General features: G+C 32.8%; 1 protein-coding gene across 1 annotated transcript; it reads right to left on the bottom strand.

Moving 5' to 3' along the window:
* Positions 1-2,034: 2,034 nt before the first annotated feature.
* LOC128162276 (solute carrier family 23 member 1-like) lies at positions 2,035-25,222 on the bottom strand. Its single transcript, XM_052825438.1, has 12 exons — positions 25,200-25,222; positions 14,961-15,061; positions 14,289-14,362; positions 13,378-13,559; positions 12,804-12,870; positions 12,399-12,555; positions 11,267-11,416; positions 11,021-11,124; positions 9,767-9,896; positions 9,028-9,171; positions 8,223-8,318; positions 2,035-3,602 (listed from the first exon to the last, which is right to left on the bottom strand). The coding sequence occupies exons 1-12, from the start codon at positions 25,220-25,222 to the stop codon at positions 3,403-3,405; spliced, it is 1,428 nt and encodes a 475-aa protein (XP_052681398.1). The 3' UTR covers positions 2,035-3,402.
* Between the last annotated feature and the right edge of the window lie 824 nt (positions 25,223-26,046).

Below are 26,046 nucleotides of genomic sequence, written 5' to 3'. Positions count from 1 at the left end.
AGATACTTTAAACAGCATTGGTACTTGAAAAGTACGAATTTGTTTTTGTTTTTTTCTCAATCAAACCTCGCTAAAAAATAACCACGAAAATTCAAGGGAAAATTCCAAAAATCATCCGGATTTTTTGGATTTAACAATCTTGCGCATGCGCACACTCACGCTTAATCACGGGAGGCTATTTAGTTTAGTTTTCCACACTATCACATATGCATTGATAAACTCAGAAACGATCATACAAATACATATATATTTTCACTGGAATTTCGCTAAAAATTATGCTCATCAAAGAAAATGCGGGAGATAACGTTAACACAGTGCATTTAATAGATAAAATCCCGAAAGTTCCGAATGTCAATATGTTACTGTTTTCCGAAATCGTTTTGAAGCGGTTCTGAAATTTTCTGCTACGGGCATATGGAAGGCATTTTAACTGTGATGAAGGCCTGTCCCGAGACACAGTGTGATTATTCTAACTCAGCAGAGTGTAGTGAAATTAATTGCATTATTGTAGGCTTAAAACTTGGTTATGTAAATTTCAACAATACGGTGTGTCGATGTATCCATGCACGTAACATCGTTTATGAAAGTGGGGGGGGGGGGGGGACTCATCCAAAAAAAATCTTAACATGCAAAAAAAAGGAGAAAAACTTTCAAAATCTTCATAATACTAATCCGTTGGGGGGGGGGGGATAATATCTCTATAACTTCAATTTCACTTTTAATTTCAATATTTTCTTTGTCAACTCCATGATAATTGAGTGTTTTAATGTAAATTTCAGAAAACCTTCCCCGATGCTACGTGCCTGGTTTCTATTTTGTGAATATCCGATAATATAAAATTATGCAATGTCAACCCAAAGTCTAGTGGTATAAGAACATGCAATGAATATTAAAAGATTTCAGCCTTTTTAAAGGGGGGAATCTTTTTGTCGTTTAAATAAAATTAATTTGATGTTAACAAATCATAAATTGTCCTAAGAAGCTGTCATATTCGTTTTGGTTTTGCTTTTTCTTTGTTTCAAAGAGAATATATATTGTTAAAAATTTAACGTTCTTGATAAAAAGCATTTTTACCTTTGAATTTCAGTAACGGTACGTCAAATTACCACGCATACTTATAAAAAGCAAAAACTTACTTTTTGACTTAAGTTCATGTCGCAGAATATGTGGCATTTTTATATTATTAACTGTGTTAGTTGCTACAACGGGCTCACTGTTAGTATTTGGATACTAATGTGAAAATATGTTTTGCTTAATACTTTTCAAGAAAAAATAAAGAAAAACAATTTTCCATATATTCCAAAACTGATTTGTGACAATAAGATACAAATGAAAAAAGTCAAAAGTACTATTGACTGTACATGTGGGATAGTCTGCTCCTTCCACAATTAATTACTTATACATTTATTTCAACTAAGACCTTTAAGATATTTAGTGTTTAGTTATGTGTTAACTCATTATTTTTTGAAAGATACAGTTTAATAACTGCTGCTGTTTGTGCATATAAATTGAGTAGCACGCGTCAGCGCGTTATGATAATTTGTGTGCACACATCCCTGCAGTTATGAGACTGTATCTTTAAAAAAATAATGATTTAATGATTATATTTACAATTTTTTAAACTCCTTGCCTTGTCTGCAAGAGAAAATTCCTATCTTATCCTAAGGGTAAGTTCATATTAATGGAAGAGCCACTGTAACAGCCACAAGCGTGAACTTTGAATTTCGCTTGTGACGTTGTAGTTTACAATGGAATCTGCATTTTTTAGCGAACATGTGCCTAAAATATTTTGAAAAGTTAATACCATCAGCCAAATAAACCCTCACATGTCTAAACGATTAATTTAAGATGAAAGAAATTGAATATCTATACAGTTGTAGATCCAACCAATGACTATAAGACAGAGTTTATTGTAATATACAAATTAAGTTAAATTTAACAAGGTTGGCACCTGAAATAATAATAATGTCGATCATCCGAAAAACATTTTGATATAAAGTCGGGGACCTAAAATTTCATTTATTTGTGACCCATGTCATATGCCATTTTTTGGAAATATAGGGCTGAAATCAGAAATTATAATTTTCCTAAAATATTTGCTAAAATTTCATATGGAAATTGATAATTTTAAGAAATCAGACAAATATATAGTTTGAACTATTATTTAGCAATGATTTTAATATAGTATAAAGTTGAACACATGTAGTGACTATAAAAGTAAAATCTAGGTCAACGTTTAAAAGTTTTTGCTTTACTGGTTGCTTCAAAGGCCAGTACATAATAAACACAACCACAGATGTTGGATGTTTGAGTAATCCCATTATAACGTAAATACAAAAAAATATTGTAATGTCATCTTTCCAAAACTTTGCAAACATGTACAAATAGACATACATTTAATTTCTCATTTACAAGTACGGGTCATATCTAACAAAATTGAGATATAGCATGAAATAAGCTAATTTTAGGCCTAAATTTGAGTTAATTTTTTCTTAACTTCTATGAAATATTAGCTAAATATGGCAAAATATATCGATAAAAATATCAAAATATTGTTTAAATATATATTTCAGAACATCATGAAAATATCGTAATACACAAACTTTCAAAAAGTTTGGTCTGCGCTGAAAATTAGAAAGCTAAAGTAACAGTACTCTAAAACTAGTAAGCTATGAAAATTGTTCATTTCCTTATTTCAAGAAAGCTTTCCGCCACAAAACAAAGTGTAATTTTTTTAAAACAATTCTATTCAATAAAGTTCATTTGGCATTGTAAAATATAAATATACTACTAAAATAAATATGTGATGCAGAATTGTCAGACTAGAGTGACGCAAAATGGCTACCGAAAATCTAAGGAGCGAACCTCTTTGATATACAAAAGGAAAAAATATTGTGAAAAATCTTAAGAAAAAAATTCTGTGATATATTAGGATAATCAGGGGATAATCATGGAATATATCCCATCTTCTTTATCATGTGAGAATTTTTGCCTTATGTAGGATAATTTATTACTAGCTAGTACTTTGGATACAAAACATACTGATTGTGTTGCCTTTCTGATGCAAAAGAGTTGTGTTAAATGTAGAGATATTTTTTAAAGAAGGTTTATTGTTTATGTGCCCTGCCTGTTCTATAAAAGTTCGTTGGGTGTAAAAGTCGCCAAAAAGATGTATGTATGAGAAAAACAATAGTTCACTTGTTTGATCAACGTAAAAGAATATTTACTTAAGATATATACTAACGAGGTGAATAAAAATTGAACCACAGTGAATGGTATTTAGCAGGAACACGGGCAGGTTCCCAATTATTCTATTTTAATTACTATTACAACACTACTTTAAGTTGAAAAAGGATTAAAATAGCTTTGTGCCTCTTAAAAATGAGAACATTTTAAAGAAAACTAAAAATGTGTCTGCTGGGTCGCGTTTTCCCGTTTTTTCTTTGATTGAAAGGCAGGACACACCGGAATGTATGAGGTCCAAGACAGTCTGTTGAAAAAACTTTGGAAGAAAGGGAAACCATACACATTAGAGTCTGTATTTTCTTTTAGAATGTCCGTGCTTTTCTTCCAACGAGTAAATCCTCTCTCTTCTCGTGTGCCTACAATTAATTAACAAAGAACAATACTTTATTATGGGAGCAGATTAACATTACAATAAATACAAACCGTTAACGAAAGCATGTGTTTGAATATATTCATTTTTATTAAGACTTTTGTTCAGGTTGTTTCTTTTCTTCACGGTGCGAGAAGTCAAAGTCAGACAGTTATGAAACCCAAAATTACAAGAACAAAATTTTAAACACACAATTTATCTCTGAGAAGATTAAATATTGCAATGTTTTTATATTTCATCATTTAATGGAATATGGCTCAAACATAAATGTATACTTGTGGTAAATCAAAGACAGATTGGACTGAATTCCTTTTTTCCACAAAAAATTATTTCAACTTTTTTTAGTCAAATTTATGTTTATATATGTCAGTATATATTTGTATATGTCAGTCATTATAACTTTGCAGCGTTGTGGTAATTTTATATCATTAATTTTAATATTTCAGATTAATGTATGCCATACAAAGATACTATTTATTTTAAAAGAATGCATGAACGCATCAATATATAAAAAGCATATCACAAACACCACAAATACTTGTTCTTTGACGTCATATAATGTTAATGCTATAAAAATAATGTGTTTTTAGCTCACCTGAGCTGAAAGCTCAAGTGAGCTATTCTGATCACATTTTGTCCGTCGTCCGTCTGTCCGTCTGTCCGTCTGTAAACTTTTTACATTTTGAACTTCTTCTCTAAAACTGCTTATCCAATTTCAACCAAATTTGGCACAAAGCATCCTTATGGGAGGGCGAATATAAATTGCAAAAATTAAAGTCCGATCTGTATTCAAAGCGGAGAAAACCTTGAAAATGTAGAAAAAGGGGGGTGTATTTTTAAAAATCTTCTTCTCAAGAACTACCGAGGCAAATTCAACGTAGTTTAGCATAAATTATCCTTATGGGAAGGAAAATATAAATTGCAAAAATTAAGGGGTAATTTTGTTTCAAATCGAAGTTATTACGAAAATAATGATAAAGGAAAGGCGTATTTCAATCGGGCTCGGCATCCGGTAAAATGGGTAGGCAAGACTTGGCCTGGGCAAAACAAAAGATTGGCAGTTATTAATCTGCCAATCTCATTAAAATTTCAGGATATTTGATGGACTAGTATATTTGTATTTGCTGTAGATATTGCTGCAAAATAATGCGTATTTGGAATTGACGATTGCCGATCTGCCCCGGCATTTATTTTGCCACGGCCCGGGTTTGCATACCCATTTTACCAAGACTCGTATTCCATACTTCTAAAACGAGGTTCTTTGTTTAAAGCAGCCATGACATTATACGAAAAAGGGTCGATCTGACTATGATGAATTTGCTTGTTGTGCAACAGTTCGCGTATGAAGGGAAGTTTTGAAACATGAAAAATATATTGGTGCCGATTTTGTGATGTAAATTGAGGCTAAATAATTCAATGCGTTGACAGTTTTCACACATGACGTTGGTATAAGCTTGTTCTGATTTTCGTTTCGTTTTCATTATTTATGCTTTGTAACCTGGAAACTATCGTCTGTATTTCGTGATTTTTCGTATCAAATCAATCAGAGACTTCGGTAAATCAAACAGTTACGTTAACTGTTTACCTGCGCATATTAAGCAAAGTCTGATGCAGGGGTACTGAAATACAATTCATTCTATCGGTAATTCGGCATTATCTTTTGCGTAATGGTAGATTAATGCAATAGGTTTTGTTGAGATGCTCGGCATTTTCTCTAGTTTATTCAGTTTAAATAGAGTTTGATATCGCTTACGGAAATATGTAGGTATATCCATGTATATATATATGATTCATTTCGGAAATATAAATTGTGTTCTTTATTTGTTATACATGTAGTGCATGTTGTTTACAATTTCTATTTACTAACCATATTTGAGTGTTAAGCTTCGAATTATAAGCAAGATACAGAGATTTGCTCACAATTCTATGTTTGTACACAGATCTTAAAAGCTAAAGATTAAAAAAGTAAAAAAAATTGTCAATATTTATTACGAAAATTTTCAAAATCTGTTCTTCCAGAAACCCACTTATTGAATTGTAAACTAAACCTTTTTAGCTCACCTGAGGATGGGGCCACAATGGGGGGTCGAAGTTTAACATGAATATATAGAGTAACTCTTAAGAAATCTTCTTCTCAGAAACTAATCGGCCAGGAAAGCTGAAACTTGTGTGGAAGCATCTTCAGGTAGTGTAGATTCACAAATGTGAAAATCATGACCCCTGGGGGTAGGGTGGGGCCACAATGGAGGGTCGAAGTTTAACATATGAATATAAAAAGTAAATCTTTAAAAATCTTCTTCTCAGAAACTAATCGGCCAGGAAAGCTGACACTTGTGTGGATGCATCCTTAGGTAGTGAAGATTCAAATTTGTGAAAATCATGACCCCCGAGGGTAGGGAGGGGCCACAATAGGGGATCGACGTTTTACATAGGAATATATACAGTAAATCTTTAAAAATCTTCTTCTCAGAAACTTATCAGACAGGAAAGCTGACACTTGTGTGGATGCATCCTCAGGTAGTGTAAATTTTAAAGTTGTGAAAATCATGACCCCTGGGGGTAGGTTGGGGCCACAATGGGGGATCGAAGTTTAACATATGATTATATACAGTAAATTTTTAAAAATCTTCTTCTCAGAAACTAATTCGCCGGCAAAGCTGGAACTTGTGTGGAAGCATCCTCAGGTAGTGTAGATTCAAAGTTGTGAAAATCATGACCCCTGGGGGTAGGTTGGGGCCACAATGGGGGATCGAAGTTAAACATATGATTAAATACAGTAAATTTTTAAAAATCTTCTTCTCAGAAACTAATTAGCCAGGAAAGCTTAAACTTGTGTGGAAGCATACTCAGGTAGTGTAGATTCAAATTTGTGAAAATCATGACCCCTGGGGGTAGGTTTGGGCCACAATGGGAGGTCGATGTTTTACATAGAAATAAATAGAGTTATTCTTTAAAAATCTTCTTCTCAGAAACTAATCAGCCAGGAAAGCTGAAACTTGTGTGGAAGCATCCTCAGATAGTGTAGATTCAAAGTTGTGAAAATAATGATCCCCAGGGGTAGGGTGGGGCCACAATGGGAGGTCGATGTTTTACATAGGAATAATTAAGAAATGAACTCAATGTCTACCCAAGTTATACTCGTATAACCTGGGTTGGGGCAATTTACGCTTTATAATCCGCGAAGCGGATTATAAAAATGCGTAAATTGCTCCAACCCAGGTTATACGAGTATAACTTGGGTAGATATTGAGTTCATTCCTTATAATTTAATTTTCTGGAATTTGCTGTACAAATTGAGTCCGTTTTACTTTTAAAAATGATATAAATCTGTTCAAAATTCAAACGTAACGTCAAGTGAATTAGTACGTTGGTGCATTGTGACGTGTCTTGTGACGTGCAAACCAGGTTATACAAATTTAACTAAATTTTTCTATCCAATCAAATGCCGCGTTACAACCAGAATTAAATTATATAGAGTTATTCTTTAAAAATCTTCTTCTCAGAAACTAATCAGCCAGGAAAGCTGAAACTTGTGTGAAAGCATCCTCAGATAGTGTAGATTCAAAGTTGTGAAAATAATGATCCCCAGGGGTAGGGTGGGGCCACAATGGGGGGGGGTCAAAGTTTAACAAAGGAATATATAGGGTAAATCTTTAAAAATCTTCTCAGAAACTAATTTGCCAGATGATTCTTTATAATTGTTAAGATTTTGGCCCCAGGACAATTCTTTGGCCTCACGAGAAGGTTCAGAGTTTGATGTACGTTTATATCCCATATATAAACTATTGTTATGGATCTTTTTTAGATCTGCAATACTCAACATATGATATGACTATAAAATCATCCTGTTAGAAAAGGGACTAATGATTATAAACATAAGAATATCCAGGGGAAAATGGATTTTATTTATACAGGATTTACATGAATTATTGTACATTGTCCAGATAGTTTGTATTATGACTCCATTGAGCTGATTTTATCATACCTCTTGTTCCTCAGGTGAGCGATGTGGCCCATGGGCCTCTTGTTTTTCTTCTTTTGTAAAATGAGACAAAATAGAAAATTAATAGAAAATGGATACAGACATTTCAGACTACAATATCTTGTTTACTCTTATTTGCTTTTAAAAACTTACTTTTTTATTTCTATCTAGCTACTTTGTCTTTTTTAAACTGTGATATATTTGTTTAATATTAAGCAAAATTTTCACAATTTAAAAGTTTTAATTTATAGTAATATATTCTGACGAATATTCTTTTTAGTTAAAATAAATTGAAATTCCAACTAACTTAAATAAAAGATCATTCGTTTTGGAAAGTTAACATTTATCACTATAAACATTTTCAATATGATCAGTGGGTTTTTTTTTTATTTTATTCGTACTAAAATTCATCTAAAAAGGACAACTTAACTTTTAATAGATTATCACATGGAATATCAAAATAAAACAATAACGCATAGGCCTACGTGTATTACATGATATTTTCTTCTTATCTATTAAATTGCCTTTAAAGTCCAAAGAGGAAGAAGAGGAACTCAATTTAAGGATATGTGTGTTTTTTGGGGGGTTGAGACCGTTGTGGAGCGTCGGAGGTATTAAACTAACCGGACTCTGTGTTATCCAGAAAGCAGGCCGCCATCCCAGCAACAAACATGTGGGTGCCCAGTAAAACATTGATGATCTGGTCCAACAGTGTAATTCCTATTCCAGACGAAAGCCAGGAAAATCATAGCAAACATTTTTATAAGAGGAGTAGCCAATTACAAAAACGCAATTCTTAAGACAACGATGAATTAATTTATGTGTAATACATTGACGATTTCTTCAATTTATTATTCTGACGTCAACAACAGCAAATACGTAAGTAAGTAAGCACTTAATTAAAGGGACATGGCCACGATTTTGGTCAAAAATTATGTTTTCGATTTTAATGTTTACATTGCTTCAGTAAGGCGCTTTTAATAGGCAACCAAAATTTGAGTGTCATTTGTTGATTTATAAGCGAGTTACAAAGCTAACAATTCTTCACTATGTTAACAAAGCTTTTGTTTACATTTTGAATGTTGAAGTGAAAATTCCAGTTTTAGACCTCAAATGAATGTGTTAATCGTTAGTAACTATTTATGCTTAAGATGAATAAGAAGATAGACAAATAAGATTGAAAAAGATTTCTTACTGGTATATTGAACCTATGTAAACAAAAACAGGACACGAGCCTTGTTTACATGATGAAGAATTGTGAGCCATGTTTCTTGCTTAAAATTCATCGACTGGCACCCAATTTTCATTTGATCACTAGAAATGCATTCCTAAAGCATTGTAAATAATAAAAACAGAAAAATAAAATTTGACCAAAATCCTGACCATGCCCCTTTAATAACTTGAACAACATATTTCAAGAAGGTTTTACCTGTATTTATGCTTGAGATGTTAGCGTTTAGCCAGTTGGGCAGCGTTTGCCCAATGGAAATAGAAGTTCCAACTACAAAAATGTTTCTTGGCGATGACATGTCAACAAACTGGAGATTAGAAAGACCAACAGATAGCACCATGCCTGTATAAGATAAATAAACAAAAAATGTCTTCATAGCAACAACACCATAAAATTTAAAAGTTTTTTTTAGAACATATATCGTTACAAAAACAAGCATAGTGCATACAACAGGCGTCTTTTTTAATGTTTGATGTTACTTGATAGGAGGTGTGAAATTGCAGAGAATAGAATTGGCGATGGGTGATCTTTGAGACTGGGGCCAATTTAAATGAAGTCACAGTCGTTTGGCATTGTTACGGTCAAGCTCACACATTGATACAGCAACCGTCCTCATGTTTGACTAATACAATTCTCCCATATATGTAAGTAGTAGACGATTGATCAAAACAACCAACTTTGAATAAATCAGATATATATCTCATCAATTTGTTTAAGACATTGTGGAAGATTGTTAAAAGTAGGACAATTTAGAAGTTGCTTATTTCGTGGTTTAAGTACATGTATGTGAGAGAAAGTGATTTGTTTTGGAAAGGGGGGGGGTGGACAAGTCTGGGTTATGAAGTAGACAATAATGCAAGATGAATATGTGTGTTTGCCCAAACGGTCACAGCGTAACACATATTAAATGTCTATTCTTCTAAGCCATAAGTCTTACCTAAAGTCACGTGGAATAAACCTCCAAGCACAGGTTCAGGAATAGTTACAAATAGAGCTGCAACTTTCCCAATGCATCCCATTATCATAAAAATGCACCCAGCTACCAAGCTGACGGTTCTACTTGCAACCTGTTCAATGTACATACATGAAAGTGGCTCAATGAAAAATGATCCTCAATATGATCATTTAAACAATAAACATTGATGATATTAAGGTGACGCACCAGAAACAAAAACGTGTGCAATATATATGCACATGTCGTAGACATAGCTGTTGAAAAAAGTGGTGGCATCAGTGGAAGACTACAAGAGGTAAAGGGAAAGGGTTTTGGATAAGTACTTGTTCACGGGGATGCAATATCAAATATAGATAAAGAGAAAATAATAGAAGTAACAGAAACAAGTATTCCTTTTAAAGGAATGATCGGCAATAATGATATATAGAGAGCTAGAAGCAATCAACATGATCAGTTTGATGTAAAATACTTTAAAAAGTACTGTATTTTTAAAAAATATAGAATATTTTGAATCTGTACACCATACTTTCATCATTATAAACCGTCAACAAATTTAATTTTGAAATAAATTTGGGGAAAGTCGTTCGTAAACTCCTTGTCTAGTTTTATATTTTTAACTTAATAATTAAATGTTAAATATCTTCTTCTTCTTCTTCAGAATACTGAGTAGGGCTCTTCAAAGAGCATTAACACGTATACAAAGAAAGAGTTGTATTAAAATAATTTAATGCGACTTTAAAAAACATTGATTGCCATCATAACTTGCAATTGAGGTCGCATTATAACGTAACCTTGTTTCTTCCTAGCTACTATTATGCAACATCAATAGATCGAGGTCAGTTCATGGAGCATCTTCTTATGATCGAGGTCAGTTCATCGAGGTCAACTGTATTACTGAATGAATCTTTCGATCGAAATTCTCACGTGTGAGACAAAATGTGCATTCTTGACTTAACAGGTCGAACTGTATTTTATGTATGTTTGCATCTTTTAAGGTAAATGAATTGAAATAAAACTGAGTAAAATGTTATATAAAATCCTAAACCAAAGCTTCAAGTTTTCATAAAAAACTACTTATGCAAGCGGAATGTGTGCGCACGTGGAAGCATTTGCCGTATGCCTCATATGGACACAACAGTGATCGGCCGAAGGCAATCACAAAAAGTAGTAGCTTAGAAGAAATACTAGAGATAGTTGTTGAAACGGGCAATAGGAAGGTTAGCAATCTTTATATACCCGCGTAATACTAATAGCTCCAATATTTTCACTGTATGATGTCGTTCCGATGCCTTCTCCCCAAAGTCCACACAATAAACACCCCAGTCCCTCAACAGCAATGCCTTTAAAAATAATAAATAGCATACGCAATATTAATCAGACTATATAAAAACTATTAGACTTTGGGTGTATTTTGATGAATAAAGTATTACTTCTTTTAAAGAAGTTGAGGTAAAATGGAAAGTAAATCAAGTAGATAATCACCCCTGTTTATTGCATGTGATGGAGGCTTCCCTGCATCAGATTGCAATGCACATGCGTAGTAATCACCGATTGATTCCATTACTGATGCTATAACACCAGCTAGCATACCACAGGTTCCAGCAATGCTCACGGAGGGCCATCCAAACTGACCTTTATAATCGAAAAGGTAACATATCTTTAATAATCATAAACAAACAAAATCTGTTCCCCTTCTGCAGTTGTCAAGAGTTTGTAAGTTTTTACCAGCATTCCCTCTAAACGTCATGTTTCATGTGCATTACATGTCCCCTACAAGCCCATCCAATTTCCGACGGAATGTATACTATGTCCCAAGATAGCATCGATTCACATTTTGCCTAATTACAAACGATGTTCATTCAAAAGAACGAAAAGTTCCAAGATTTCTCATTTAAAACGCCCCTCAAGCGTATCAGGTCTCAATACACGACTAAAAATTGTGATGTCTGTGGGGATTTTGTATTGCAGCAAACCCAGATGTAAATTGTGATATTCCGAGTGAGTTCCGAATGGAGAAAAGATATAAGCATTCCCCTTTATAAAATCTCCGAAGGAAATTTTTTTTTTTGGTTCCTGTGATTTTTTTCAAATGAAAAATGATAAGTGTTAATAAAGATATCTTGGAAATTTTCACTTGTATCGATTTTGAATAAAATTCTTTCACAGGTGTTTATTTTAATTAAAATCGTCCAAATATGCTGCATAAATAACTTGGGACAGAGTATAGCTTTATCTCCTAAAAAGGTTTCTAGAAAATGAGGAAAGGATTATATTTGATTATAAACTAAAAACCCAATTAGAAAAGAAATGTCAAGTACAAACTAGTTTATTCGTTATCTGTTGATTAAACGTGATCTTTACATACTCAATAAAAACTTAAACTTCAAAGAGGCAGAAGATTGACAGACTGGGATAAAGACCATAGTTTTCTACCGAGTTCACCCATAAGGAACTTGTATAACTCTATACAACCAGAAAAGCTGATAAAAGGCTCACACAAAGTTCTCACTGCATAAAAAACATAATAATACAATGCTTACCTATGGGCAAATTGATACACCTGATTCTTTTTAAGGAATCATTTGTGAGCGAGTAATACCAATCAGACAATTACCTGGGTGTGGGAATCTAAACCAGCTGGTTTTCGTTAATACATCTGTCTTGATATCGGTTCTAGCGCCGTATCCCCAGCCGTTTGGATCATCTGTGAATACTCCAGTTACAGTCAACACGAAGCAGAGGAGCCAACTTAAACCAACCGATAACAATATCTGTGAACAAAATGCATCTGTCACAAATATACCAAAACTGAAATTGAATTTTAACGCAATTTGCCAAAAAGCAATTACACCATGTGATACATTTGATTTAAATTTTACGGTTCAGAATATTTTCACAAATACAAAAAAAAATTATTTGACAGTATTTGTTTAAACAACAGTCCTATTAAGTCTTCTTTTTATCTGATTAACGGATTTGAACTAAATTTTATAACGTTTCAACATTTATTTTTCCATACCGGAAACAGTTCGCAGATTTTCCATCTCTTGAGATATTGTGAGAAAGTAACCACAAAGGCAATGGTTCTGAAAATAAAATGAGGTAGTTTATGAAGAGAATAATTACAATCTCTTTGCCTTTATACAACTCCAATAATTGCACAATACTCAGATATCTTACGACTGTCATTATACAAGTGTGTAGATTTAGTTTGACGGTTATGTTGGCAGATGTAGCCTAATACTTTCTTTAGAAAAAACGGTATATATCCCCGTGTTATTTGGTTAAGATTGATATAAAGAGCAGAATTATTTTCATAAAATTGATACAGTTTTCTAAAAAAAAATGGGAAAGTAGGTGAATTAATTTTCACTTAATAAACCTTTCTTCTCGCATATTCAACGTAAAACACACCGGACTAAGAATTTCAACAATTACAGTTTACTTATAGAAGGTTTATTCATCACGTATTCAAGAAAAGTTATAGTGATAGGTTTTTTAATCTCTATCTTTCAATGATAATGAATTGAATTTTACTTCAACAATCAGTGAGGAAAGTCATTATTTAACGCTGATAAACTCATTCAACTTACGCAAAAGCTATATACCACTGCTTTTGTGCATATGACGTTATAATGGGGAAAAGAGAGAGCGATATGGATGACGTCACAACACTGATTGTGATCGGACCAATGAATCTTAGTAAAAATCCAACCAATCCTGTCACACCCAGAAACATTTGGAAAACGGAAGCCACCATTAGTGATCCGGACACCTTAAATCCAAATAAAAACGAATTTAGTTTTGTGTACATCGTAAAGATGGTAATAAAGGTACATAAAAAAATTATGAAGATCTTTCTTCTTTTCGCTTTTAAATAAAATTAATGATCACCGGAAGTAGATGATGAACAAGAGGCCCAGGGGCAACATCGCTCACCTGAGCAACAATTGCCTTAATTATGATCAAATTCGTCCACCATTGTGGCTCACCCTACCCCTGGACTATTATTTAAACAAACTTGAATTTATGCGATCTGGGGATACTTCCACTCAAATTTGGGCTTTCCTGGCTTAATAGTTTTGAGAAGAAGATTTTTATAGATTTTCTCTATCTGTAAAAATTTATCCCCAAATTGTGGCCTTGCCCTAGCCCCAGGGACCATGATTTGAACAAACCTGAATCTACATTATCTGAGGATGGTTACACGCCAATTTGTGCTTTCTTGGCCTAATAGTTTTTGAGAAGATTTCTGAAGATTTTCTCTATATATTCCTGTATAAAAATTTATCTCCCAATTGTGGCCCCACCCTACCCCCGGTGACCATAATTATGACAAACTTGAATCTACACTATCTGAGAATGCTTCCACTCAAATTTGAACTTTCCTGGCCTAATAGTTTTTGAGAAGAAGATTTTTAAAGATTTTCTCTATATATTCCTATGTTAAACTTGATCCCCCAATTTTGGCCCTACCCTATCATATTATGATTATAACACTTACCACAGAGAGTCGCCTTGTCCAAAGCAACCTGTGTTGCTGGCTTCCAACTTCCGGTAAGTTTATGGTGTCATTGCCTATCAACTCAGATCATTGAATTGCAAAATAAAAACATTGAAACTTAATGAAATATGTAGAACTGATATTTTGTTCAGCTCAGTGAAGGAGAAATGCTCTTCAGCCGTTCCCTTTAGGTGTTTTATTATCTACCTTTAATAAGGTGATTTTTTAACGTACTAGGGTTCGGCATCGATTTCTCCCTCTTTTAATCTGAACACAATTTTCCTTATTACATGCAAGTTATATTTTTCAGATAAACTCAAAGTTTTCTTGTAAAATATAATCCCTGCATAATCATCGTTCGATAAATTTAGAAAGAAACTACAATTTTGCAGCTGTTTTTGCCTTAATCCTAAATATTAATAATATGTAAATTTATAACAAAGCAAGGAATGAGCAGCAATGCATCACGTGCACACTGCCTAGACTGAAAAGATCTATTCCATCATAATCAATTAAAATCTATCATCTGGAAAGGTTTTCACTTTGTATTAATTAAGCTGTATATAAAGAAAAATAAAAATTTGATTTGTCAATTATTAACAAATTCTAATGCACGCATGTGTATCTAAGAATAGCGTGCATTTATGACAACGATGATAAGATAAATCATACCGCTTGTTTCTTCATTAAAAGGGCATCGCCATTCTGGTTGGGACATTAATGCAATACCAGGTATAAGGAAGGCAGCTGTTGCACCCTGTATGATCGGAAGCCTATACAACGATAAAAAATAGAATAAAAATGTGAAAAATTCGTTTAAAATTTACACACACGGCACATGCTAAGTTTGCAGAATAAATTAAAGTTCAACACTTGGGGACTGGGTCTTTACAGTTATTCACTAAGTACTCTGGGGCCGTTTCACAAAGATTTCCTAAGATGTTTCCTAAAATAGAACTAAAGATATGCCTGTTATATATCTTAGGAAGTTCCTAAGATTTCTCATAGCCGTTTCACAAAACTTTCTTAGCATAACGCAGTTGACTAAATCTTATCCTAAGATATATTGTAGGTCACTTTTAAATCATTTCGTTAATTTCGTCAAACTTTTATCGACCATGTAAATTCTTTTCAATATTGCGTTGGTTTAAACTTTTTAAGTAAACGTAAAGACACATTCCCTTATTCACCTAGAAGCAAATTAGAAAAAAAAAGCTAAAACGTATAAATAGAGTGCAAATAGTGTAGTGCCTATGTGCATGTACTGAAATTTTGTATAATATTTTACCTTTACGGGTAGATAAAAATTACGTAATTAAACCTTATATTCTTTGAAAACGGTATTTTTTGAATTTGAGAGATCGCAGTATCTTTCTTGTTTTTAGCTACATGTACATGTAATTCTTGACAGCATGAATCATTTGAAAATATTGGTCAAATGATCGAGAGCATTTTTTATCTAGTTGGTCCATTATAAAAAGTCCGTGTTAACATATACAGATATGCTTAATCCTAAATTAAAATACCCGTTGAGATATCCAAATATAATAATTCTACTATATCTTACGGTATATTTCAAAATGAAATACGATACTCACATGCAGTATGATTTAGAATGGAAAGATGTGGAACTTTTAAACTAAGTTTAATGTAACGCGTGATTTCTTGTAACGGTTGATATAAGAATATGGGTTTTTTTAACAAAAGGAAACATTGCAAATAATTGCATCTTTGCGTATAGAGGAAGCGAGGATAAAAGGCAACAATTTTTTTTAATGAAACAGCATTCCCAAGGATGATTTAGCATCGACATACCTAAACCAATTGCCGGTCACTCCTACCCCTGCCAACAAAAACTGAAATAAACAACCCCTCACCCCACCGCATAGAAAACACCTAAAATTTCTTTCGTAAAAGAACAGGGGCACGTATCACAAAAATTTCCTAAGATGTTTCCTACGATAGAACTTAAGATATGCTTAAGTTATATCTTAGGAAGTTCCTAAGATTAGTCATAGCTGTTTCACAAAACTTTCTTAGCGTATCGCAGTTGACTTATCTTAAGATACAATGTAAGACACTTTCATATATATCATATTGTTAATTCTAAATTAATATCGTTCATTTAAAATCTTTTCAATATGACACAATGTAAACTTTTTAAGTGAATGTAAAAATCCATTCCCTTACTACGCCTAGAAACAAGTAAAACGTGTAAATAGAGTGTAAATAGTGTAGTGTCTATGTACATGTACTGAAATTGTGTATGATATTTTTACATTCACATGCATACACGAGTAGATCAAAATTACTTAATAAATCCCTATAGTTTATATATTTCTTTAAATAAGAGTGAATGCATTGATTGTACTATTATTTATTTAGCTAAATATAAATATATTTCGTTATTTATCTTTAAATATTATTTGGACAGCGTAAATGGAAAACATTGGTCACTGCAATAATTTGTTATTTTTATAAATGTTCGAGTTTTTTTTTTTTTTGTCTAGTTAGTCCATTTTAAATAGCATGTGTTAACGTATACAGATATGCTTATTCCTAAATTTAAAAACGACCGTTGAGATATCCAAAGATGATTTTACTGTATCATACGGTATCTTCCAAATGGAACACAATAATCATATTCAGTGGCATGTAGGATTTGAAATAGACAGATGTGGAACTTTTAAACTTAGTTTAATGTAACGCTAGTTCTCTTGTAATAATTGATATAAAAATGGTGTGTTTTGTTTTGTTTTGCTGTTACAAAAAGAAAAAAATAGAAATTCGCAAAGAAATACAGTGGTTTCATCAATAATCGTTCAATTCCAATTTTCGTTGATACCGTTGTTAAGTTTATCCTTGAAATTAAATATTCATTGAACTGCAAATTCTACTAATATTTTGTATTGATAAGGTCATTGGCCACGAATTTACGTATCCTTGAAAGTGTGATTTTCACTTTATCCACGAAAATCGATACCCTTGAATATTAATGAGACCACAGTAGATCTCGGCTGATAGAAAAAATGAGGATATAAGGCAAGATTTTCATTATTATATAGAACATCATTCCTATGAAGGATTTAGCGTCGACATTCCTAAAACGCTTCCCAGTGATAGAAAAATGAGGATATAAGGCAAGATTTTCATTATTATATAGAACAGCATTCCTATGAAGGATTTTGCGTCGACATTCCCAAAACACTTCCCGGTCATTCCTACCCCTATCCGGAACAAAAAATCAATTAACACCCCCCTAAAAATACACACATACACAAAAAAGGCACATAAAATATCTCTGGTAAAAGAATGGCTTATTTCTTGGAGGGATAAGACAATTCATCCTGTCAATCTGTAACTGAGTATTTTTTTCATTATTTATTCCCGATTTTATCAAACTATTTAAGAGACTAGTGATTCTCGGGCGTGAATAATTAAATTAATGTCAGTACACTAGCTATAACTATATACCCGCTATCAATGTGCGCGTGCAATCAGATAATCTAAAAAAAATGTAAAAAAAATAGAAGTCTACACCAAAGAAATTAACTGATCATGAAGAAATACAAAATCGTATAGGTATATTTTGATAATTTCTAAGTTTTTAGTTTAGAGTAATGTATCTCGATCGCCGGAGCTTTAAAATGAATCGTCTAGTTAATTAATTTGGACCATAATCTCGCATTTTTAGGGCAAGTTATTAATTTAATGACTTTTAGTCATTTCTTAATTAGTAAAGATAACCTAGTATATCTTTTTGTAGCTGAAATCCTATCTGCAAAAATTAAGAATAAGGTAAATATTCAGGGGTTTAAACACAGAAATTCAGATAAAGAAATTGAAAATATACAACATACAGATGACATGACGCTGACCTTAAAAATATTGAATATTTGGCACATGCAATTAATACAAAAGAGGTCTCCGGTAAGCATGCTGGGTCAAATATTAATTTAAACAAAACGGAATGTATACTTTTGGGTACTTTAAAAGATCAATACGATACCGTAAGCGGAATTAATGTCTCAAAGCACGTAGTAAAATGCCTAGGCATATACCTAAGCTACGACAAAACAGAATGTTATACAACAAATTGAATGAAAGTCTATCATGACACAGAAAAACTATCTGAATCTAGGAAGAAAAGAAAATTAACACTTTCTGGTAAATGCTCTATAATAAATACTCTAGCAGTCCCTAAATTAATATACTTATCCACAATACTAGAATTACCGGAAGAAAACTATATCAAAAATATAAATAGATTAATATTTAACTTTCTATGGAACAACCATGATAGAATACAGAGAAATACTGGGGTAGGGGATATAAAAGACGGAGGAATAGGTTTAATAGATATTGAATCAAAATTAAAAGCTTAAGGATTTTAGTTTCCCATTTATATTGAAAAGATGTTTTGTAAGTAAAATTCCACTTTTTATCCAACTTTTAAAACAAACAGTTTTGCCCTTGTAAGCAAAAGGGTTATTAGACCAAATAGGTTGCTTCAAAAATCATTCTGTTGTTTTAAATTCAGGCCTCGTTTTGCAAATATTGAAACACGAAAAAACTTCCTTGTAGAATTGGGGCAATTTTTGAACAATATCGAATTTTTTAATAGATATTTCTGATGTTATTGAGATAAAACGAATGTCTATGTTTAATTCTTTGAAATAACTGTTTACAAAGTCGTTTATGGCATGTTTTGTTTATAATAATCTTGGTACCCATGCTGCTTTTAAGGTGATTTTGCAACTGTTAAACAGAACAAATTTTAAAGTAATTGGCTTTGTGAATATACCATACTTCAAAAAGTATTTAGGAAATATGAAAAGAACTTTGATTTTTCAAAAACAGACTACATTCATATAGAGATTGATAATTGATTCAATAAAACAGAACACCAATTTTTTTTTATTCCATACTAAAAAATAAGAAATTTCAAATCTCATGTTCACAGTAAAAACAAGATATCTGTGAGCCAATGCTCACTAGTGATACCCCCGCTCTGATGTGTATATGCAAAATAAGCAAAGTCGACATTTAACAGAAAGCTGGCATCCGATTGGTACAGAAATATATCCCACAATATGGCATGCCTAAACAAATAGTGTGTTAAAATTTCAAGCATCTGCGATAAATAGTTGCTGAGAAATCTTTGAGGAAAATTTGTTTGAAAATTTTGGCTAAAATAAACAAAGTACTCATTTAACACGAAGTTGACGTCCGATTGGTACAAAAATATATCCCACGGTAGGCATGCCTTAACAAACACTGTGTAAAAATTTCAAGCATCTGCGATAAATAGCTGCTGAGAAATCTTTGACGAAAATTTCTTTGAAAATTTTGGCTAAAAATAAACAAAGTCGTCATTTAACAGGAAGTTGACGTCCGATTGATACAAAAATATATCCCACAATTTAGCATGCCTATACAAATAGTGTGTTAAAATTTCAAGCATCTGCGATAAATAGTTGCTGAGAAATCTTTGAGGAAAATTTGTTTGAAAATTTTGGCTAAAAATAAACAAAGTCGTCATTTAACAGGAAGTTGCCGCCCGATTCGTACAAAAAAATATCCCACGATATGGCATGCCTATACACATGTTTTGTAAAAATTTCAAGCATCTGCGATAAATAGTTGCTGAGAAATCTTTGACGAAATTTTGTTTGAAAATTTTGGTTAAAAAATAAGCAAAGTCGTCATTTAACAGGAAGTTGACGTCCGATTGATACAAAAATATATTCCACAATATGGCATGCCAAAACAAATAGTGTGTTAAAATTTGGCATGCCTTAACAAACACTATGTAAAAATTTCAAGCATCTGCGATATAAACCGTATAACGGGTATTTTTTACGTGCTGCTAATTTTTACTAATTTTTAAGAGTTTTATAAATCCTACAAAATTAAACGCGTAAATTTTCACAGAATTAAAAAAACGCCGCACGTAAATTTTCTACATCGTACGTATGAGAGTAATGTACATGACCTTCAGCTCAGTCCCTGACGGCTGTACATGTAGGTATATTTGAGCGTTTTTGGTCACGTGGTGATAACAGTTCAGATCTTTCTATTCAGTCTTGAGTAGTTTTTAAAATTACGTATAATGCCACGTTATTAGCTAGATGTCTTTTTTTGGTTGGGAGAGAAAGAAAAAGAGAAAAAAATTGAAATGGAGTTGTGTTTCTTTTTTTCCCGGTAAATCGAACTGAGACGAGCACATGGTGTACAGCAATGATGATACCCAGATAAATAGGAATAAGTAAAGTGTATATCACATATAAAGAAAGGTAAATGTATAAACACAATCATAAATATAAGGAATCGTTAACAGAAAAACGATTTTCTGATTTGTATGTGTGTTAACTGTAACAACGTCATGGTAAAATTCTTCCCCCTTTTACCACAGATGATTTTAATTTTTACGGACATGTCCAATTCGTTAAAAAATTACGCGTAAAAATTCAAATCACCCTATTTTATGACAAATTCGTAAAAAATCACGGCAGTAAAAATTACCCGTCAAACGATAGTTGCTGAGATAAATGCGACAGAAATTTTTGTTTCGGACGGACAGACAGACGGACAGACAGACACTCAAGTGTAAAACAGTATACCCCCTCTCCTTCGGAGCGGGGGTATAATTAAGTAACGAGTTCCAAATTAGCTCAAAGTCAGAATGGGAACATATCTATTTCAATGAAATAAAATCAATGGAAGATAAAAAAAAATATAGCAGAATTTAATTACAAACTTCTTAATAACATTTTATGTAATAACTTATATCTAAGCAAATGGAACAGTCAAGTAAATAAAAAATGTAAACTGTGTCAAAATGACACAGAGAAGACAGAAAAGACAGAGAAGACATTTAATTTTTGATTGTATAAATGTTCGTTCTTCAGCTTATTTGGTGGAGGAATAGGACAAATCATCCAGTCATTGTGCAATTGAGTTTTATTTAGTCTTTATTCCTTTTTTTATCAAACAATCTAAGATATCAGTGATTCTCGGGCATGACCAATTACTTTATCATCAGTGCACTAGCTATAACAATACCCGATTCTGCGCATGCGACCAGATAATCTTTAAAAAATGTTTAAATTAAAAGTCTACACAAAAGAAATAAATGGAAGATTTATATGTTTATTTTAATAGTTCTAAAGTTTTCAGTTAAGAAGTAAAAGTGAACAAGTCCTAATGGTTCGTTTTTTCTTGTATTTTTGTTTAACTTTACTGTGCATGTAATTCATTTCATTATAAAATAAACTGTCGCCATGTGAAGTTTATTCCTAAGACATCAATTTACCTGTCATAAAGTTAAAACATAACTTAAGAATTTCATAAGATAAGACTGGAATAGTGAAACGGGTAAGTAATGAACTAAGGAAAAAGTTCTTTCCAAAGATATAACTTAGTCCTTGGTATGCTTTATGAAACAGGCCCCAGGTACATGTACTTTTAAAGTGAGAAATTTCGCCTTCGCTTATTTCTTTGACAAAGATCCCCCTTTTCAACGACAGTGATTAATAACTATATATCTGTATTAAAATTTTACAAGTTTATGGGCGGATTCACAGCAAACACAGTTACTGTATCTAAAACGCAGGTATAATCCTCGCCGTCATAAAACATCCTCACTCAATGACACCCAAACTCATTTTCTCCTCTCTACCGTTCATGTCCCCTCGGTACTGCCATACCAGTCACCTCCCACTCCTCAGGCTACAATGGAATCACCATTGTTAGAGGAGGGGGGGGGCAAAGCCGGTGCCTTCATCGGTTATCCTTGCCCACGAATTTACATCACCACGAACCTACACACAATCATTTGTTTAATATTAAAATTTTATTAAATCTATCCTGATTAAACTACCAACGAAATTACGTCCCCACGAACCAGGGAAATTTACGCTACCCAAGAACATCCACCCTCACGAATATAAATGATTCCAAAGTTAACTACTCACTTTCATCTCTCAGTGTCCTGCTCTGCACACCTAGAACCTATTATGATACTTTTGAAAAGCAGAGATACAATGTCTGCATCGCGCCTCTGCAACCTTTATCAAACCTTTCATGCCACCACTTTCACTCTACATGCATTTTTTTAAAAAAATCCTTGGGGACGGCTTTGTGACATTTGCATACACGTATACAACGAATGCAATGAAGCCTATTAACTGACTGCGAAACATAATGACCACGAACAAATGGATTATTAAGAAGAGATATAGTCAAGGCTATACAGTCACATTTTGTTTTGCTTCTTGTCATTAAACAGCTTGAGTAGGCTATATTTGAATGATTGTTAAAAACTTACCCCACCTTATACATGTACCTATAACAGACTGGGCGATCGTAGCCATCCCAACCGTGAATAGAGCGGTCTGTATGAGTTCTGATATAATATAGTATATTCGGCAAGGAAAGAGAGCAATTGACATGCTGACAAGGATAGGAACAAAGGGAACAAAGGTAAGATTGTCATCGGAGAACATGTAGAGGTGGAATAGGGTTTAACTCGAATTGAACTAAAGTTTCCATCAAATATATCATGAAGTTGCAATGGTTTAGCTAGTAAGGTTCGTGTTTCATGCGTTCCATGTTTTTACAATGTTTTACAAGTTACGAGAACAAGTAGATTTTCGTATAGATAAAGTTTTGAAAGGAAGAAATGAATACATTTTCAGTACATGCATATCTCATGAGAAGGAGACATATTTACTTCGTTCACCGTGCCAATGACGCTAGGATTGTTTTATGTCTTAATTACACATAGTTAACCGTTTCATATCGCTCTGCATTAATCATAATGGGGATGTTAATGCTTCGAGTATCATCTAATAAAGACGCATCTAATTTAAAACATGAAAAACTGACAGATTGAAAAATTCAAAAAAAATGCAAACTGTTTTCCGTCGTGTTATCTATGCCGGGGTTTCCCCCACTCATACGCAGTGGCGTTAAACAAAATTGCTCACATTAATATTCATCAGACGTATAGCAAGATTTAAAGACAAATAACTTGAAAAAGACAGATCATGGAGTCGGTAAACGTCTAATTATAAGAAGCATTATGTCAATATTAACTCAAATTTATGTCAAATATATAACTCAACATACGCGCGGCCGTATATACTTTAACATATAAATATAAAGGAGAAGAATCTTCTTCTCGAGAACTACAATGATACAGATTGTGAGATTACTATGCAAGGATCCTTAAATAGTGAAGATTCTAATTGTAAAAGCCGTGACCTCTAGAAAAACACTAGGGCCTATAGTGGGGTTAAAAATGTAACATAGAAGTATAAATATGTAAGAGAAATGTTTAAAAATCTTCTTTTCAAGAGGTACACATACGGAGGTACAGTTTCGGAGATTACTATACAAGCATCCTAAAATTGCGAAGATTCTGAATTGTGAAAGCCTTGACCCCCAGTACTAATACTTGGGCCTCAGAAGGGGTTCAAAGATTAACAAAGAAATATATAGTGAAAATATTAGAACATTTTCTTTTAAGTACTATTATAGTTACAGTACCCGCAACGTTATTTTTTACAATCCTATCCTATCGTATCGTGTTTCAATCCTATCGTATCGTGCGTGTATACTGTACTATCGTGCGTTAATTCTATCCTATCGTGCGTGTATACTGTTCTATCGTGCGTTAATCCTATCAGGTTTATCGTTTAATTTCAACAATTCTTCCGTTTATCCTATCGTGTTCATCGTTTCTGCCTTTTCATAAGCAAGTAAATTTATTACTAAGTTGCAACTCGTTCGGTGCGCCGTTTGCGAATATTTATCGAACAAGAATTGTAAAATCCTATCCAACATTCCGTCAGGATACTAATTTTTAAATTTTTTAGATCAAAATTAACCAAAATTATATATAAATCATAACTATTAACATTGAAAATGAACAAACGAAGTTCTTAGGAACAAGGTAACATATTTACCTGTACATCGAATAGATTAAATCGTACGCAGAGTGTATACCTGCGTAAACATTAACTTTCATGCAATATAATTTTGTTGCATCATATTTTACAGAAACAAAATTATTAATGATATAATTTATATTTAATTAAAACCCGAGTTGTATTTTGAACCCGTAATTTTCCGTGTGATATTTGATTTCAGGCTAAAATGTTCTCGGCAATCAGCTAGGGTGTGTGGTAATGAAAACAATGTTAACAAATCGTACGCGGAATGTGTATCTGCGTAAATATCTATTTAACTTGTCTGTAATAATTCGTTTTTAATGCATCATTTTCTTATACAGAAGGAAATGTACTTATGATAGATTTTATATTTACTTTATACAAGAGTTGGATTTATATAATTAAACCCGCTATTTTCTGAGTGATTTAATCTCGGGCTGATATATTGGCGGCGATCGGCTAGGGTGTTCGGTAATGAAAACAATTTTAACAATACAGAAAATTTATTGATCATTAAAGCTCATAATTTTAGTTGAAAAAAAATGAACTGGTCATTTTTATACATTCTATAAATGATGCAGCGATGATTAACAACTCGGGAATTGTTACTGATTAAAAAAGAAATTCCACGTAAATCTTTATTTGTACGTATTCTCTCTCAAATTCAGCCATTATCAGTTTGTTCGTAAATATCGTTTAAAGCGATCATACGTTTATCATGAACATCGTTTATCCTTTCCTATCGTGTATCAATCCTATCATATCGTGCGTGTATACTGTTCTATCGTGCGTTAATTCTATCCTTTCGTGCGTGTATACTGTTCTATCGTGCGTTAATGCTATCCTATCGTGCGTGAATCCTATCCTATCGTTTATCTTGTAAAAAATAACGTTGCGGGTACTGTACAATTTGTCAAATAACTATGCAAGGACCCTATTACAGTAAAAATTTTACTTTTGTTCAGCCGTGACCACCATTTAGAACCTTGGCCCAAAGAGGTATCTAGGGCCATGAATTTCACAATTTCGGTTGAGGGCTTCATGGACATCATAACTATGCAACCAGAGTTTTCCTCACATGTGTAGGAGAAGAGAGGAAGATTTTTGAAAATTTGGCTTTTTTTTGCATATTTGGCCCCACATGTGGCGCCCCGGGGGTGGTAGAGTTATTGGTTGCACAATTTTGATTCCTCTTACCATAGAGATGCCTCACACTAAAAATGGTAACAATCAGCCTTGTAGTTTTTAAGAAGTTAAAAATGTAAAAATGTTTACGCACGACGACGGACGAACACGGATAGCAATAGGTCACCTGAGTTTACTCGAGGCATAGTTTCTGTGTACAGATTTTAAAAAAAAAAAGGGTTTAAAAGAAAAGATCCATGTTTCATATCGAATTTCTTTTTTCAATTAATATAGGTTACTGTGTCACTTATTGCAATTATTAATGAATACTATTGAGTTTAAAGAATCAATAATATATATCTTTTAAGAAAGTGTTTATGAATGCGACTGGGTATTTTTCTACGAACATTATTTATAAACAAGTGCAATTCCAAACAGTTTCATTTATTTTGATAAATATACAGTCACATTTACAAAAATTAGAATCGAAATTAAAAGAAATTGAATAATGTATCCATGCCAGAAACAACTATTTCGTTGTTTATTTAGAGACATATTTGCACATGCATTTACATGCTCAAGTATCTTTGTCTTTGAGTAAACATCAACCACTTTTTAATGAATAGTCCATATATGTTATTATTGACAGAAATGACGTTGTTGAGCAAGCTTGGTTG

The sequence above is a fragment of the Crassostrea angulata genome, chromosome 9, assembly GCF_025612915.1.
Source record: "Crassostrea angulata isolate pt1a10 chromosome 9, ASM2561291v2, whole genome shotgun sequence".
Lineage (NCBI taxonomy): Eukaryota > Metazoa > Mollusca > Bivalvia > Ostreida > Ostreidae > Magallana > Magallana angulata.
This window is presented reverse-complemented; position numbering and strand designations above follow the sequence as displayed.

Excerpts from the sequence above, each read along its gene's own strand:
- LOC128162276 (XM_052825438.1), bottom strand. The coding sequence starts at position 25,222 with ATGGTGGTCACGGCTGAACAAAA. Across the intron at positions 12,871-13,377 it reads CAGTGGTATATAGCTTTTGC|AACCATTGCCTTTGTGGTTA; the intron begins GTAAGTTGAATG and ends TTTTATTTTCAG. Across the intron at positions 8,319-9,027 it reads CATCTCAAGCATAAATACAG|GAATTACACTGTTGGACCAG; the intron begins GTAAAACCTTCT and ends CGTCTGGAATAG.